This window comes from Primulina tabacum, chromosome 3 (assembly GCF_025594145.1).
Source record: "Primulina tabacum isolate GXHZ01 chromosome 3, ASM2559414v2, whole genome shotgun sequence".
NCBI lineage: Eukaryota > Viridiplantae > Streptophyta > Magnoliopsida > Lamiales > Gesneriaceae > Primulina > Primulina tabacum.
This window is the reverse complement of record NC_134552.1, coordinates 13,593,920-13,612,510: the sequence shown is the minus strand read 5'-3', so window position 1 is coordinate 13,612,510 and position 18,591 is coordinate 13,593,920. Positions and strand designations below refer to the sequence as shown.

The 18,591-nt window shown below is 33.3% G+C and overlaps 2 protein-coding genes across 2 annotated transcripts; both read right to left on the bottom strand.

The window, feature by feature from the left end:
- Nucleotides 1-1,914: 1,914 nt before the first annotated feature.
- LOC142538998 (uncharacterized) lies at nt 1,915-3,013 on the bottom strand. Its single transcript, XM_075644296.1, has one exon. It carries the CDS (start codon nt 2,976-2,978, stop codon nt 2,157-2,159), a length of 822 nt encoding a protein of 273 aa, XP_075500411.1. The 5' UTR covers nt 2,979-3,013; the 3' UTR covers nt 1,915-2,156.
- A 9,225-nt stretch (nt 3,014-12,238) lies between these two features.
- LOC142540579 (glutaredoxin-C9-like) lies at nt 12,239-12,907 on the bottom strand. Its single transcript, XM_075646845.1, has one exon. The coding sequence runs from the start codon at nt 12,848-12,850 to the stop codon at nt 12,419-12,421; it is 432 nt and encodes a 143-aa protein (XP_075502960.1). The 5' UTR covers nt 12,851-12,907; the 3' UTR covers nt 12,239-12,418.
- Nucleotides 12,908-18,591: the final 5,684 nt, after the last annotated feature.

Genomic DNA, 18,591 nt, shown 5'->3' with positions numbered 1-18,591 from the left:
GTGGATGGTTTGGGACACTCTTTTGAGATGAGTTATGAAAGTACCTATCTCGATTATTTTCAAAACCACGGCCGCGTCCACGACCACGACCACTTCTACGTCCACGTCCACGACCACGACCTCGATTTCGTCCTCGACCAAAATCTTGTCTATAACTTTGATTTTAGTTTCCAAATTTAAATTCATTTTTGTTTACGACATTTACTTCAGGAAATGCCGTTGAACCAGTGGGTCGTGCCGGATGATTTCTCATTAACAACTCATTATTCTTTTCCGCCACAAGGAGACAGACGATAAGTTCAGAATATCTCGAAAATCCACGCACTCTATATTGTTGTTGTAGAGTTATATTCGATGCGTGAAAAGTGAAAAATGTTTTTTCAAGCATTTCCATTTCAGTAATCTCATGCCCACAGAATTTCAATTGCGAGATTATTCTATACATCGCCGAGTTATAATCACTGACTTTTTTAAAATATTGGAATCTCAACGTATTCCATTCATCCCGGACGGTCGGAAGTATAACTTCCCTTATATGTTCGAATCTTTCTTTTAATCTCTTCCACAAAGCCATGAGATATTTTTCAATTAGATATTCACATTTCAATTCCTCGTCGAGATGTCGACGCAAAAATATCATGGTTTTTGCCTTTTCTTGGGATGTCGATATGTCATTTTCTTTTATGGTCTCACTTAGACCCAACGATTCAAGATGCATTTCTACATCGAGAGTCCATGGCATATAATTTTTCCCCGTAATATCAAGAGCAATGAATTCGAGCTTTGTCAAGTTTGACATGGTGGTACTAAAAAAATTACGATGCATTTTATTAGTTAATGAATATTGCAATACAAAGTATTGGATAAACAACAAGTACAAGCATTTGTAAAAATAAAGAAAACACACGAGTAGGATATTCTCCGATAAATACAAGAATCGTGAGTATGATAACCAAAATAATTAAAAATAACCTTGAGAAAGTCATATTCTTCGAAAATTTGATGAATAATAATTTTTAGAGAAGAAGTGAAAGTTGGAGTGATTGAATGTGTTTGTGAGATCATATTTATAGGGCAAAAACTAGCCGTTTTATTACCGTTTATGACCGTTGGTGTTTAAAAAATAAATGTATGTATTTGTACAATTTTATGGTAATAATATGATGTATATAATATTAGTCATGTTTAAATAATTATGTATATCATATCACATTATTATAATGAGGTGTCATAAGTTATTTTGTTTAAAAATCTTATAAGCTTTTATACTTGTCGTATCCCTTACCGGGAGTGTGGGATGTCGTCTTAACATCCTCCCAGGATTTATAACAAGTTTTTGAAAAAATTATTATTATTATTTCTAATTTTTATTATATAATAACATTATATTTTATATTAAATATATACACAATAAATAAATAACAGTAAAATAAATATTATTACTTTTGTTACCTTTTTCTTCTGTTTGGAGCTTGGAAAAGTATGGAGGACTTTTAGAGTTTCGTGCTGATAACGTGTCGTGAAAAAGTAAAAATTTATGGTAAAAAGTAAAAATATCAAACTCTCAAAATTTACCAAACTACACAATTTTTAATATTTTTCTCTCTATTCAATTGTAATTTTCTTCACAAATGAGAGATCTATTTATAGAAAATCTTTACAAATAATCCAAAAATAAATTCATCATTACATACATTATCACACACTAATTTTCAATATTTACAACTCTTATTTTCAACATTCAAATATTCAATACACACATTTTAAATATTATTTTTCAACAATTTTTACAATTGTTTCACATATTAATTTAAAGTTTTTTCGAGTCCACGGATTTAAAGTGTGATTTCTATAATTAAAAGTAAAATAACTAGCTAATATATACACACATACAAGTGAACGTACTAATTTAGATTACAGAATAATCATAGACAGTTTATTCAAAATATAATAATATTCTTCACATTAGTACAGGGAGCAACCCATTTTTCAAATCTTCACTGAACCAAGGGAAACTTATGTTGAAAAAAAGAAGCGAAATAAACATAAACAAATCTGTAGTTACGATATACTGTCCTACCACTTAATCAAACATAGACGATGGATGACTTGGTGAGTAAATTCTTAAATTTCACAGTTCTTTGTTCAGCCGGAATTCAAGGCATACGGCCTTCGTTTTGGAACTCATACTGGTTCTGATATGATTCTCCCATGGAGTTTTCGCTGGCACCATAATAACTCCTCTCATTGTAGTCACTGTTAGCTCCAGCCCTGTTCAAAATTTCATACGGGTGGTTGTTGCTGTACTTTTCGGTTTTGATATCGTAAAAATATTTCCCATTTTCCAGGGATCTTGTGTCACTCATTCCTTGTGGCCGGAATCCGCTTTCTTCGCCGCCGTTGTAGTAGTAGTTCTCATAGCTATTATGAGCGCCGTCGCGGCCCGATAACCTGGCGTCCCTCAGCCCTTGTGGTTCACTGTTGAATGTCCCTCCACGGTTGTATTGATAGTTGTTGTTATATCTGTACTGTTCTGGTTCACTCATCTCTTCATCTTCCTGCTGGCTGTCGTAGCTCTTTTGGGCATTGTTGTAATAGTTTCGAAGGTGGTGGTTGTAGGAATTTTCAGTGTAAGTGTTGCTGTTTCCTGTGTATTCTTCTGGTTCTGTGACATATGCCACGGGGTTGTAGTTTCTAGGGAGGTGCCTGTGGAGGTGATCTCCGGATTCAGCGCCTCCGGTGGCGGAACGAGGAAGTTGCCCGGACTCAAGGCCGTAGCCATTTTCATTTTCCGTTTGGAAGTAATTTGATTCTTGTTGTTGATCGATATTCAGAGGTGGTTCTTGGTTGGGAACAGCGGTAATGCTGTCGGGGGAGACTTTGCTGAATAATTGGCTGTCTCTCGCCTGAGTTCGAGGGTAGGATAAGAGTGCAAAGAGGAGAAGAAGGGAAAATTTCTCGACCGGAGAGGAAGCCATTGGAGGATATATGACGTCTTATGCTAGGGCTGCAAACCCTTGTATGTTTTTATAGAGAGCATAGCAACATTACGAAAATTCCAAATATCGGCATTTTCGAAAAAAACAAATAAATTAATAATTCAAAATTTATGGCTTTTAAATGACAATTTAATTATGACCCGTAGTCTTCCGTTTGGTCATTATCATAGATAATGTACACTACTCCAGCTCATGTAATTAAATGACCATTGCCTAAATTTACGTTCTCATATAATGTTTGATTTGTGCAGATGACCGACTATGATTAAAGGCGCTTCTATCACATTTCACGAGTAAACTTTGTGAAACGTATATTTTGTTTGGGTCACCCATGAACAAATATTATTTTTATGCAAAAAGTATTTCTTTTATTGTAAACATGAGCATGATTGATTATAGATAATTTATTCACCATATACATCTATATAGTGGCAAAACATTTTTAAAACACCATAAATGATTCAAATATATAAATCGATATCGTATTTTACTTTACATTTCATTTTCACTACTACCATTAAGTTATACACTATCGCATGACCGTATATTCTTCATGCTGATCAACGATGATGGTGGGTGCGACTAACTCTTCGTGAGGTCATTGAGGTTCATCGTCGAGAGGGAAACATCCTGAGAATACCCGTTATTGTAGAATATTCATGCGGGAGGGTATCGGATTTTACACGTGTGATATATGTTTCTTCTATTTCTCCAATCAAAGCTCTTCATATCGCAATGTCTATTATGTCGGCTTGGCTTTTCATAAGTGGAGAGAGAATAAAACGCTCATAACAGAGACGTTTATTGTCTGTTCTTGATTCAACACATTTTTCATTGTATTTTAAAATATAAAAAATTACTTCATTATCTAATTTTTGTGTTTGCCATGATCCGCCGGTATATTTTACGGGTTAAGTAAGCATAAGATAACAATATAATTACATTATTTTCAGTATGGATGATAAAACAATATGAATACATTATAATGCATCAATAAATATTTTTACCTAATTGAAAATCGCGCAGATAAAAAAAAAGAAATACAATATAAACATATACTTCCACAATATGTGTACCTGATTCATCTTTTAATTAGAAATATTTTTATTACTAAAAAAGGGCAACAAGAATATTACTCCTAACACTAAATGATAAAGATGTATACATTATATAATTTTATTTTATTTTTTTAGTTGAAAAGTAGATGGATAAATTTAATTGTTCAACATTATGGTTATCGATATTATCCGGGAAAAAATTAATAGTAGCAGCAACTCAATAAAAGAAATCCAACGAACTTATTAAATTAGTATTTACTTGGTTGAGCAAACTCGATAAAAGCCCTTTCGTCTACGATGGATACTATATTTTAAAGCAGGTAAAAATTGTAAATTATTTTATTTGTTGTCATTTCTGACGTGAGGTTGTGTCAATAAAAATTTCAATGACAAATGACTGAAATTACAAAAAATTCAAAATTGCTGAAAAAAAATGAAATATATGACATAACGGATCAAAATCATAAATATTCGAGTACAATTTTCTTTAAATTATCTATCCGTATGTACACTCAATAAAATATTAGTCAAGAAATAAAATGTTTATGTGATAATAATATGTAGAACCGAGTCTTTATCGTTTTACCAAAATTTATAATTTTTAAAAATTATAACTCGAAATTTAAGTTATAGTTTATTGCAAGTTTTAATTCAAAATCGTACAACAGCTACACTCCAACATAATCAATCATAAAATTAGGAATTAAAACCTGTGAATCACTTATGACCACAAAGTTAGAGCACATAATTAATGATGAATCCCGACGGAAACAATCGGTTGTTCTCCAATCTCGGGACTTCAAGTTTTGAATTTAAACATGAAAAAGTATATTGAAAATTAAAGTTTAAAACTTAGTTTAAATAAAACAATTATAATAATAAATTAAAAGGAAAAAAGAAAACACACTTTAAATTAATTTGATTAAAATTTCATTTTGATTTAATGATTATGAATTTAATTTTGTTTGAATAAATTAAAGTTTTGAATTCAAATTTGAAAATGAGTCATTTTCATACCCTAGACTTTGTACTCATCTATATATTAAGAGATGTTTGATTTTTTTTTTTCCTTTTATGTAAACATACTCTTGAAATTATTTTAGTCTCAAATATAATTTACAAATACACATGTATTTATATATTATGAAATTTATAAATTATTATATTATATATCATTTATGTGTACATATAATAAATTATTATATATATGTATATAATATTTTTATATAAATTACATGTAGTGGCAAATCTCCCACTTGCAGAGACTAGGGAGTGAATTTCTTAATTTCCACTTTGCATGATATGGTTCGACTTGAAATGCAAAAAATTCAAGAATGCCAAAAGGTCCATTGATAGATCAAAATGGACTCTAACGTCTTTTCATAAGCTGGGATTTAATGAGAATGAGATATTATATTCTATGGACGAGGATAGTGTGATTGGGAGTGGGTCGTCTGGCAAGGTTTACAAGGTGGTTCCGAGCAATGGTGACGCTGTTGCAGTGAAGAAGCTGTGGCTAAAGCCGAAATCTGCAGATTCACGTAGCGATGTGGAGAAGGGTAACTTTCGAGACGATGGTTTTGATGCCGAGGTCGAGAGATTGGGAAAGATTAGACATAAAAATATTGTGAAATTGTGGTGTTGTTGCACCACAAAGGATTGCAAGCTTTTGGTTTACGACTGCATGCCTAATGGTAGCCTAGGCGATTTACTTCGTAGCTCAAAAAATGATTTGCTAGATTGGCCAATGAGGTTTAAGATAGCCATTGATGTGGCGGAGGGGATATCATATATGCGTCGTGATTGTGTTCCTCCGATTGTACATAGGGATGTGAAGTCAAATAATACATTGTTAGATGATAGTTGCTATATAAAATATCTGGGAGTTTTACATATTATCTAGAGCTAATTTTGGGATTGAGTTAAATCCAAGTTTCAATATTAAAATGTTATCAGAACTCAGTTTTTACTGTTATGTGTTAGACTGCCCATAGTTGGGTCATTTGTAAACTTCACACTCCAAATGTCATAGATCGATTAGATAAAATTTATAGGAGTTCCATATATGGACTTGGACAATCATCCCATCTTGGGCTAGTTTTTTGGGTTGAGTTATGAATATGAATAATGGTGCTCGGGTTGCAGATTTTGGTATTGCTAAAGATTTTGACCCTAATGAGAAGGGTACTACATCCATGTTGGTTATCGCTGGGTCGTGTTGCACCAGATTAGTAATTTGTTGAAGTGAAAAAATATTATTGTTGGATCATCTTTTGGAGATTTTGAGAAACTAGTTTCTAACATGGCCCAATGCCGCACTAGAGCTAAAGGTCACATGTTCAAAATCTTATTTCATTAATCGGTCTTTGCAAAATCTCAGTTTTCTCCCATTTCCCACTTGCACGCAGAAGCTTTTTTCGATTTGACATTATTCCTGAGCAGCCTTTTGTGTGTTCGAGTTTCTGGAAGAGCGATTGCTAACACTAAATAATAGTCTTTTCTACTTAATTTACTTATATATATGTGAAGGTATTAGCTTTGTTTTTATTATTGGAATTATGTAAATTTCGATCATCGCACTATCGTTAGGCTCGGAGACTCTATAATTAATGAGCTTCCATTATGCAGAATATGCTTACAAGAGTGACATCTACAGTTTCGGTGTTGTTATTCTTGAATTGGTCACGGGAAAGCTCCCATAATAGATCCCGCATTTGGCGAAAAAGATTTGGTGAAATGGGTTTGTACCACATTGGTTCAAAAGGATGCAGATCAAGTACTCTACGCAAAACTTGATTCTTGTTTTAAGGATGAAATACTCAAGAGTCTTGAATATCAGCCTCCTATGTACCAGCCCTCTTCCTATTAATCGGCCATCTATGAGACGCGTGTCGTCAAAATATTGTTTGTTAGATATTACCCTGGATATGTTGGTTGTCTTGAAACACGAGCAAAGCGCAGCAACTTGAATCACGAACAAAAGGCAACAACAATAAGAGCAAGTCGAGGCAAGGAAGATCCTTTCTCCGCAAGACGAAATTGCCCATATCAAAGTGCTATACGTTGCAGGCAATCGTCCCCAAAATACAACGACTTCAAGTCGAGAGTTTGCAGCACTACAAATCTCGAAATCAGCGAACAAATTTATGCTTTGAACTTTCAAGTATTTCGAAAATCAAAGGATGCAGCAATATGTGAAGAAGAAGTGCAGGGGAAAAATCAGCAGCCTTTCATAATGGTTGGAAGGATTATTTATAGATGATCATCGGTTGCGTTGAGGAGACACGTCTCTCCAGACCGGATGCTTCGAAGAGACACATTTCTAGTCAAGAGATACATTGGTTGAGCCAAAACCTGACAAGAACAGATGCCATCATAGTCAAGGGACGCGCATTTTTCCAGAACCAGCGCTGCGCGTGCAGCCGCACGACAACACGCGAGAAGCTGTGTGGCCGCGCGCCCTGTTCTGTCCAACAGGCAACAGGCGCGCATCTGCGCGGGATGTGGCGCACCCGCGCGGGATGTGGCTGTTCCGAATGCATCAATTTGCGACTCTATTGACTGAAAAATTTATTCACCAAATAAATTTGATCCAAAAATATTAATACTTGTCAAAGACCGCACCGACCAGAGACGAGACAAGCGCGCGCGTGTTTCACTGAGACACAGCCTATTAGGCGTCTTCTCCCTTCTAAAAACTTCTGGTACCCCTTGGGGCCCAAACCCTTGTCTCAACTTGGAGCTTATTAGGGAAACTTCACTTAGTTAATTTCTCAATGTGGGACAAGTCACATTAAGACATCCCACTTTTTTTTACAACTCCTCACTCTTCATTATTCATTTATCCAACAAATGTTACAAGAGATAGGCGATATAAAAGCCCCGACACGTTATTATTATGAAGATGCCTCAGATTAAGGAAGTGTGGCCGGAAACACGTTCACAAGTTTTTGCTTTGAACTTAAGTGAGAAAGGTAAGATCAGACTCGACACTTTCGGTTCATAGGCAGCTAATATGTCGGCCTTTAACCATCCAACTTGAAGCTGGTTGCATGAATGAAGCTGAAACTAGGAGGTTAAAGTTTGAAAGATTAACCACAGAAGGGATTTTTTTTTAAGTTGTAAATGATTCCTACACCAAAGTATTTTTTTTTAAAGTTGTAAATGATTCCTACACCAAAGTCCTTCCACCTTTAATTATAACCTGAAAGTAGTTTTACTTTATTACTTTCAGTTATGCTTCCCTTCTTTCATTTAAATGTGTTGTTTTAGTTTGTTGTTCCAATGTTGAATTAAGGGTCATGTTAATGATATGATTGTGGAGACTTCAGCTATTTTTGAAAATATGTATAGAAACTCCTGTAAATTGGGTATGTGTGTGATTTTCTTTGTTCTAACTTCGCCTTTTACTTTTTGATAAAATAATTTTTATTCCGGTTTGATCTACACTACGTCGGAGGAGATCATCGATGGATGTAAGGGTTTAACATGTACTTCATCAGGACATCATGATATGCTATATGTTATCCGGGGAGATCTTTTATTTGAGATTTGTGCCAAACCCACTCAACCCAACATTTCACCTAGAATGGCTTTAGCGATTTCAGTCAAATGGAAAATTCTCTCAGCCTGTATAAGAGTTAGAATTGTGTATCGGAAGTCGAAGATGGATTAAAAAATATACAATATTTTTAAATAATAAAGTTAAATTTTTGAAAAATATAAAGTAGTTTTTTTTGGTATAAAATGATATATAACGATACCGTATCAAAATAAAGAACTTAACTTCTGTTTGAACTCATCATGTTGGAATAGTCTAAATCAAAGTTATGTGAAACAACTCAACTTAAAGTTGAGAATTTAAACTGTTGAGAAGTCTTATCTATGTAGCTTAACCTTACAGCTAGCTAGAAGACTGGATGTTGAGCCTCGACTTGTTGAAAAACTGGCAGCCTTCAGAAACCACAGGACCTCAGACATTGTTGCAAAGATAGCGGATGAAGAAGTCACACGTGTTGTGGTTGAAATTTATTGATGTTCATTGATGTCTTGGATCTCCATACACATGTTGCTGTTGATGTTTATTGTTTTGATAGATTTGTTTTGTATATATCTTTTCTGATCTCTTTGACTGTCATGAGGGATTTGTTTAGTATTGGTAATCACTGGCCTTGGAATTATAAGAGAATGAATTTTTTTTATATATATTTTCGATATGACGGTATTTTACTGATACCGTCGGTATACCGAAAATTCGATACGATAACGGTATCATTTTTCTCACACCGATATTTTCGATACGGTATACAATATCTGAAATTACCATACCCGACCACCTCTAATCACATGAGCTAAAGAACGAACTCAAAATTTTTTTTGGACATCCTTAAAAATATAATATCCATCGAGTAACTGGCGATGCGACCGCGATCCTCTTGCAAGCTACATAATATGTTGTACATCATGGTTGGGTACAAGATTGATATAGTGGCGTAAGGGATGACAAGACTAGAGTAATTTGCAAGCAATGTAGACCATTTTCAAGAAAGTCATTGCAAATGCAAAATAAAAATTATACATTGAGTTACAAAGTGTATTTAAAATGACAAAATTATTTTAAATATATTTTTTATTTCAAATACATTTTGTAATTCAATTTATTATCTTCGTTGCACATATAATATTTTCTTTTTCAAGAATGTTGATATTATTTATATCGTGTTATTAACACAACCATGAAGATGTATATTATTTAAAACCAAAGTCCCAAAAATGATACTCTTAAAGTCAATATTACGGATGGGAAACTAGTCAACTTTATTTACAAAAAATTTCTTGCTGTTCCAATTTACAAATTTTTTTAAGCAAACCGGTTTATAAACTTTTAGGTAAGCTGTAATGGGTTTTACTCAATTCCAAGAAAAAAAGACATCATCTAAAATTTTCAAATGTTATCTTATATACTCAGTTAAATGACAAAAATTTGTGTGAGACATATCTCTTATTTGAGTCATCCATTAAAAAGTAATATTACTTTTTATGCTAAAAGTATTACTTTTTATTGTGAATATCGGTAGGGTTGACTCGTCACACAGATAAAGATTCGTGAGATCATATCAGATGAGATCTACTCCAATTAAATTTATGCCGAACAATCTTCTTTGTAACTAGATCATGGCATGGATATTGGTCATCAAATGATTGAAAGGAAGAAAAAAAAATCCAGAAATATTCGTGAAAATGTTCCTTATTTTTTCCATTATATTGTGTGACCTTTTGCCAATAAATTGTTGGATGTTTATAATAATGGATGGCTTTCAGAATTGACATTTGCCTGACGTATGTAAAACGACAAGTCACTCCCAAAAATATCGTGCTTGACATGTTGAAAGTTCCAAGAAAAATAGAGGGGTACTTTTGTTTAAAGAGTAGATATTATTCTTTGGATGGATGGATTCGTTTCACTTATCTATTCAATAATTTATATTTTTATATAAAAATCGCATTTTCATTTCATTTGATTCATATATATAATTCAAATTAGATATTATGTATTATTTTGTCTATTATTTCACTATTTTACATATATCATTCTATAGATTAATATTCTTTAAATACGTCTGACATTCATGTTAAACGTAATTGAAATTCATTGTGAATATCGTTAAAACCACATAATTTGATTTTATTAATTTTAATTTCACCTAAATTTTTATTTATCCAAACGAGTAAGGATGATATATTTTTTTTTGAACCCGTTGAGAATCTGATACTCGATCTGAATGAATGATGGTGTGAAATATTTTTGTACCTGATTAAATAATTGTGTATGAAGATTTTCGAGTTCGGAGATTACAATTTTCTCAGCGCTTTTGAGACCATGTGAGGAAAAATGAAGCGAGTTTGAGGATTTTTCAAATCCTCGAAACAAAATCGGGGACAAATATAAGAATCTTATCCACATCCTTGAACATATCCCGAAACTCCCGATAACAATATCATTAGTACTAATAAAATAATGATTTTTCCTAATAGTTACTAAAAAAGCTAAATTCATAATATTTAAATCATATTTATGATCTAGCTCGTCATCTGATGATAATTATGTTGTTTCAATTTTTTGTTTATTAAAATCATGAATGTCAAAAGTTTGTATTATTTGAGTATTATCAGTATTTATATATAATGAGATTATTGTATTAATTTTTTTAAGTGAATTGGAAGAATTTTTTGGGTTTATTTAACTGATATTTAAAGCGATTATGGGATAATGATTTAATTCAAATCAGGTCGGGCATGATGATAAAAAAATCCGGCCCACCTCATTACTATTTTTAGATTATTTGAAGCAGAAATGAAGACTGAAAAATATTTAATGTACGCGAAGTTGATATGAGAATTTTGAGGCCTGTTAGATAGAATCAGGTATGAGGACCCACTGAGGAATTGATCTCATCGGAGATTAAATGAGAAATATCCGATTAAAAAAACAGCGAATGAGGTGGGGATCGGATAGGGAAAATGTCTCCGTCCCTGCCCTATTGCCAACCCTAAAATGAATGTGGGTCTGATAACCTCTTACATATATTAAAACCTTACATATATTCGAACTAAATATCATAATAAATAAGAGTAGGTCTTTTGTTAGACGATCTCACGAATTTTTATCTGTTATACGAGTTAACCATACTGATATTCACAATAAAAAGTAATACTCATAGCATAAAAAGTAATATTTTTTCATGGATGATCTAAATAAGATATCTATCTCATAAAAATACGATCTGTGAGACCGTCTAAGATAAGATTTTGCCAATAAATAAATATTGATTTTGATATATTTTTGTTAAATTATGATATATAAAATGAAAAAAAAATAAAAATAAAAGAGAATATCCGAGTGTAAAAACACGGATGAAAGTTGAATATTCAATGGATACGTAAACGAGAATATTCAAATTTGAAAAAAATATAACCGTAGGTGGAAAATATATTTCTTGTCAACCCTGTCAGAGTTTTTCATCAAAACCATTGGGAAGCTGCAGCCTCAAAATGGATCTTTATTTCATTGATTCGATCATATCCAACTAAACGTGTGGACCCCCCACATGGTGAATCTCCCCATTTTTCTCAGCCGCCATTTCTGATTAAAAAATCGGTGAAGAACAAGAAGAATTCATCAAACCAAATATAAAAGTGATGCGCAGTTGAATCCAAAACCCACCATTGATTATGTACACAACCATACGGAAGAGAGTTTGCATTATCTAAAAGAAATTTATTTGTCCAGATTGGTGACAAAAAGAAATCTATAATTTGCTCCAAAATTCGGATCCCATTAATTGATTTCGACCCATTCAATCAGAGCCACAGGGCTCCAGCTTCTCTTAATCTGGGCACCAATTCGCCGGATATATGAGCACCCATCACTTCCTCGAGTCCTCCGAAAATTTCTCCGCCGACAAAAACCGCCGGGAACTGCGGCCTGGTGGCGTTCCCCGATCCATCGACGCCGATAATCCTTGACAATTCGTTGACGACGTCGTCTTCGTTGGCCTCGTCAACGTCGAAAACCGTGGGGTTGACTCCATGGCCATGAAGCAAAAGCTTGACCACGTGGCACATGCAGCAATCCTTCCTAGCGAACACTATCACCGCATTCTCGGAAACCATCATACTCACGCTGGCGTACTCATTTACTCCTGGCGGAGGATTGGAAGAGCCTCGTGTGCCTCCGGCGGAGGAGGAGGCGGAGGCGGCGAACCAATCTTTGTATGGGAGGGCTTGTTGCATGGTGTGGGAAGGGGGGGAGGAGAGTAGAGGAGCTGTTGGGAAATTAAATAGCCCGAATTGGAAGGTAAATTGATTGGAGATTCTAACGTCAACGGCTGCGACACAAGATAGGACGTCACGGTTGCTATTGTGGGCCCACTACTACGTCATCGGCTGTGGAAGCTCCACGCGAATTCCATACAAGTAGCGAAGTCTGTCTTTGACACCTTTCTAATTCGTCGACTCGGGCGTTAATAGAGTTTTCCTCGGGCTTTTATTAATTTTTTGAATATATATATATGTGTTTTTATGAAAATATATAATCATTTAATACAAAGTTAGGAATATTTTATTTTAAATTACGAAATAATAATTGATAAGATGGTCTATTTGTTAGAAAAGTAAGTCATTTGTTAGACGGTCTTACGAATCTTTATCTGTGAGATGGGTCAACCATACCGATATTCACAATAAAATGTAATAGGATGACCCAAATAAGATATATGTCTCACAAAATACGACCTTTGGGACCGTCTCACATATTTTTTTGTCTTGTTTAAAAGTTAAAACTACTAATAAGTTCTAAATTTTTTAAAAAAAATTAATTTCAATCCACTACAAATCAACACTAAAAAATTTGGGTTAGGATTGAGGTCTTTATCAAGTTAGAGCCGAAATATTCTTAAAAAAAAAAAATTTGGGTTGGGTTCGGCCGTCCGGATCAACCTGAATTGAGAATCAGGTCACTCATTAACTCGAATATGTCGATTCATATATATATGGAGAATGAGAGCTTGAAACTTGCTTTTTGAAATTTGAAAACTTTTTGATTATATAATGATATAATATATTTTTATTTTGTGATATTTATAATGATGTAATATATTTTTATTGCGTGATATATAATTATCGTACTTAGAAGATATTTTGACTATGCGAATGAATAATTCTCTTTTCATTCAAAATAAACGAAGATATAAAAGAATGCAAAAGTCTTGATTGAATATCTCTAGACTTTTAAAATCTACAAAAATCATTAAAAGTCAATAAATCTCCTACATTGAATACACCCCTTGATATATAATTTTGATATATTAAACACTTTTGATAGACATCTCACCGACATCACCAGATGTTTACATAAATATTTTGTTGAATATCACATCCACTCACACATTATTTCAAGGCTTGAAAAATTTTATACATTGAATATTTTCAAAATATTCGTGTGAATATCTTATAAAAAATTTAAAGAACTTGACAAGACATCCAACTCACCCGCCACGTGCAGTATGAATCTCTACAGACCCCCACATGTATTCGTGTGGATCCCACTGTTGTAATGGATGTACACGACTAGATGTGGTACTCCCCGCTCGAATACTCTCACAGATAGATATATTATTATTATTATTATTATTATTAAATATTTTGGTAATAGAACTAAAAGATTTAATGTTATTATATATTTTTTATAATTGAATATATTAATAAAATGTTATGTTTGTAATACAAAACATATGTAACTTTGTGATTATCGTTTTTATTTCTTAACAATCAAATTGTAAGTTCAATTTTTATTCAGATATTTTTTATATTTATTATTTATTTATATATCAAAATTACAATATGATATTTCATTTATTTTTTATAATTAGAAAAAATAATGTATAAACACGTTGCTAGCTAATAACCACCAAGTGCGTGAATGACGTATGCTCTTTTCGAAAAGTATGATTTTACCCGTCACCTGTATTATTAGGTGAGGCTAAGTAGTCAAACTTTAATTCTTCCCCACATGCCAAAGACTCCAGGATGAGACACTTGCCTACGTTAACTATCGCGTTAAATATTATTTTATAGGTTGGTTACGTGACATTCATTAACAAATTTAACATTAATCATAGAATGATGAGATAATTATTTTTGTAAACTTTAAAAATATACTAATTTTCCACCCCAAAATTTACATTTGAGAAAGCAAAATATGATAAATGGAAGACTTTAAAGTTCAATATTTTTCCAAAATAATTATAATTTGTAATAAAAATGTATTACAATTAGAAATTAAAATGTATTGATGTCACGAATGAGACGAGAGAGCTTAGTGACTTTTGTGTTATACCAAAAAAATTCTTTTCCACTCGATCCCTCTTTCGTAACCACGTATCTTTTCGGCTAAGGAATGGGAAACGCAAGGGAAAATTATCTTGGCCTCGTGATAAGTCGAAGGAGAAGACCTACATTTTTGGATTCATGTTGAAATTTTTAAAAGAATAAATAAAGAGGAAATTAACCGAATCTAACTGCCAATGCTCAGCGGCGAGACCGACTTCTCCTCGACACTGGTTGGTTTACCTTACTCTCCTGACCTTCGCAGTATTATAGGATACGTCCTGGCTAGCTCTTCTCTGTGTTTCTCTGGCTATACTTGATTTCCTTGTACCGGGACTAAAGATGACCCGAATATCTCTTGATTGACCCAGATCTCGTACCCGGGTCTGTCCGGGGTACAACTCTTGATTTATTATTTTAAATACTTGTTGACAGGATAAAAATTAATTGGAGGAGTCCTTGTCATAATTGGGCTGAAATCATATTGGATCCGAGCAGTATCAAATGGAAACCGAACTTGTGATGCCATAAATATCATTTACTCTTACAGCAGACATAGCTCAATGATGTCACCAATAATAATGGCTTGTCATAAGCTTCCGATTTTGATGTAATTAAATGCCCATTCACTCTGTCATAAATGCCCATTAACTCCGTCATAAAATATCTATAAATGCCCGTTAACTCCGTCATAAAATATCTCAATTATTCATCTCTCCATTTTGATCAGCATGAAGACAGCTCATAGATTAATCTCTCTTTTCATTGTGGATAACAATTCAACAATATAATACAAAGAAATTCATCAAGGTTGCTTTGGATTGAGTCAAGAGTTTCGATTCATTCTGAAAATACTTTATCGAGCAAGTCTATCAAATCGGTTTTGGATTTGGTGTTGTGTATAGTTCGATATTGTACACCGTATATCGTCAACTCTCGTTATCAGTTTCTTATACCCGTAATAATCACATGTCAAAGTTTTAGTTTTTAAATCAAAAAATTACTTCCACCTGTAACAAAATATTTTCTTAAAATCAAAATATACTTTAATTTGATATTCAAATTTTGACTTATTATTAATTATTATGTGACAGAGTGTGGTAACTAATTTATATCTGGCTCCACTCGAATTTCTTGTTCAGCTTCTTCTTTCCCGCCGACCGATTCTCCACCAACGAAGTCGTGTCGTGTCGCTGTCGAGGGACTGCAGCAACGCCACAATGACCACAGACATGATGAACATCGGGATCGGTCGAAGAACCACAACAAGAAGGCCGTCGTGAAGTAAAGAGCCCTCAGGCCCACCGACCAGAAATCACCTCCGTGAATCACGGCCAGCTCTACGTATCGCTGTCGGTGGTGCTGATGAGATTTGATCGTGGAAGAAGCACCTAGAGGATTGGACGAAGCAAAAAAAGGCCAAGAGAAAAAAAAGAAGAAGAAAATGAGTGACATGTACCTTGAAAGGGCGGTTGATCACAAAAGTACGGAAAATTAATATATTCTGTGTATTAGAAGTTGGATGTTGTACTTTGGTATTGTCAACATGAGCACACAACATGCAGCGAAAATTATTCATTTAACACATGAGTATAACTTGAATAAATAGGGACCAAATATAAATTATGTACAAGTTTTTTGCAATGCCTCATGACAAAAATTTACTAGAAGAATATATAAACTGTTTACATCAAAACAATACTAGCGAGTATAATAAAACCAAATTTCTTGACACTCCAAGGAATTAAACTACATCAAAATCAACCAGACTCAAAACTAGATGCAATCAGTTTTGTTCTGCACGTATCTTCAACATCAATCAACAATATGATATAACAGTGAACTAATCACATTTCTCTCAATATTTCATATATATAGATCTTCATATCTTGATCTAATTATCTTTCTATAAAAACAAAATTCTACAGTCATGGAAACAAGAGTTTATTAGAAATAAAAGTCTATTCAAATCTAAGATATTATATCTTAAAGATAAATTCTAAAAGATCAAAAGAGCAAATTATGTAGGATAAATACCAAGAATAACTTATTTAGGAAAAATATCATTATTAGATCAAGTTAAATTAGTCTAGAAATACAAAACTCTTATTTTTCAATTCAGATAAATGACAAAGAATAAATAAGAATAAAATATTCATTTCATACTTGATGGACATGGTGGCTTGTCGGGTGTTGTCATACATGACATGTTGAGTTTATCAATAATTATCATGAAGATTAATATTTTTTGTATATTTTTTCATGAATTGAATTAGTTAGCAAATTTATCTTATAAAATTGACCTTGAAGATAATCTGATCACATGAATTTTTGTGATTAAAAATACAAAAAAGGACATATTTATATGGAATAAAAAAATTATTTTATTTGAATTGCCTGCATAATCTTTGACCCAGACTTTTTTGTAAGGCAAAGAAGGTGGTGTGTGGGAGCTTTAAGGCATCGATAGAGCAGAATAAAATGACAAGAAAACATTATAATTAGGGTTTCGGATCTTCATTATTTTTGGATTTGCATTCCCTTTTTAACTATTTCGAATCAAAACTGATTCTTGAAATCGTCTTATATATAAAAGTTTTTGTAATTTATTGAGTGATCTTCAAATCAAATCGAGTTTAGCTTGCTTTAATTTGTTGTGTTTTCTTGATTACTCCTAGCAACTTGTGGGCAAAATTCAGGGATCATGTGCTTATTTCTCGGTTTATTCTATATTACACCGGATGCGTAAAACATAAGAACATCAATTTGTCGGCAGGAGCATTAATGCATTTGTCAAGTTGGGCGGCTGATTGGAAATTCATTTGTCAAAGTTGGTCAGCCTGAATTTGTAAACAAACGAAAGTTCGAGGAAATTTATCAGACGCGTTTTAAACGCGTATTCACACTGACAGATGCTCTACAAATAGAGCTCCTCCTTTCATTTTAAAATCATCCATTCTTCGAGTTTTCTCTCATTCTATAGCATTTGAGTGCTTAGTCCTATAATATTTGTGAGGTGTTTGTTCTCCTGTATTAAGAGAGTGTGTGTTCTATTTGGAAACACAGTGAGTGAGTTGTACACCACAAAATATTATACTGAAATTCTTTTCATCTTGCCCGTGGTTTTTACCCTAATAATTTTTAGGGGTTTTCCACGTAAATCTCAATGTCCAATTTATTCTTTATTTACGGGATTTATCATCTCAAATTCCGCACGTGGGACCAACAAGTGGTATCAGAGCCTTGGTTTAAAATTTCTTAAAATTCTGAGTATGCTCTGTGGTTGCAGCCTAGACTGATCTTTCACATCAGAAAAGATTTTTTGAGATTTTTTATTTAAGGCGGGATTATTTTGTCCAGTATACTAAATTGTTGTAGACATAATGGCGGGAAGGTAAGAGATAATCAAAATTCAACGGAAGCAATTTTATGCTGTGGAAAATAAAGATACAAGCAGTTTTAAGAAAGGAGAATTGCTTGGCGGCTATTAGAAATCGACCTGTGAAAATTACGGACGATGGAAAGTGGAACGTGATGAATGATAATGTTGTTGCTAATTTACACTTAGCTATAGCTGACGAAGTTTTGTCAAGTATCTCTGAGATAAAAACAGCCAAAGTTATCTGGGATACTCTGACAAAGATGTA

Bases quoted from the DNA above. Each gene is read 5' to 3' on its own strand.
- LOC142538998 (XM_075644296.1), bottom strand. From the start codon at position 2,978: ATGGCTTCCTCTCCGGTCGAGAAATTTTCCCTTCTTCTCCTCTTTGCA.
- LOC142540579 (XM_075646845.1), bottom strand. From the start codon at position 12,850: ATGCAACAAGCCCTCCCATACAAAGATTGGTTCGCCGCCTCCGCCTCC.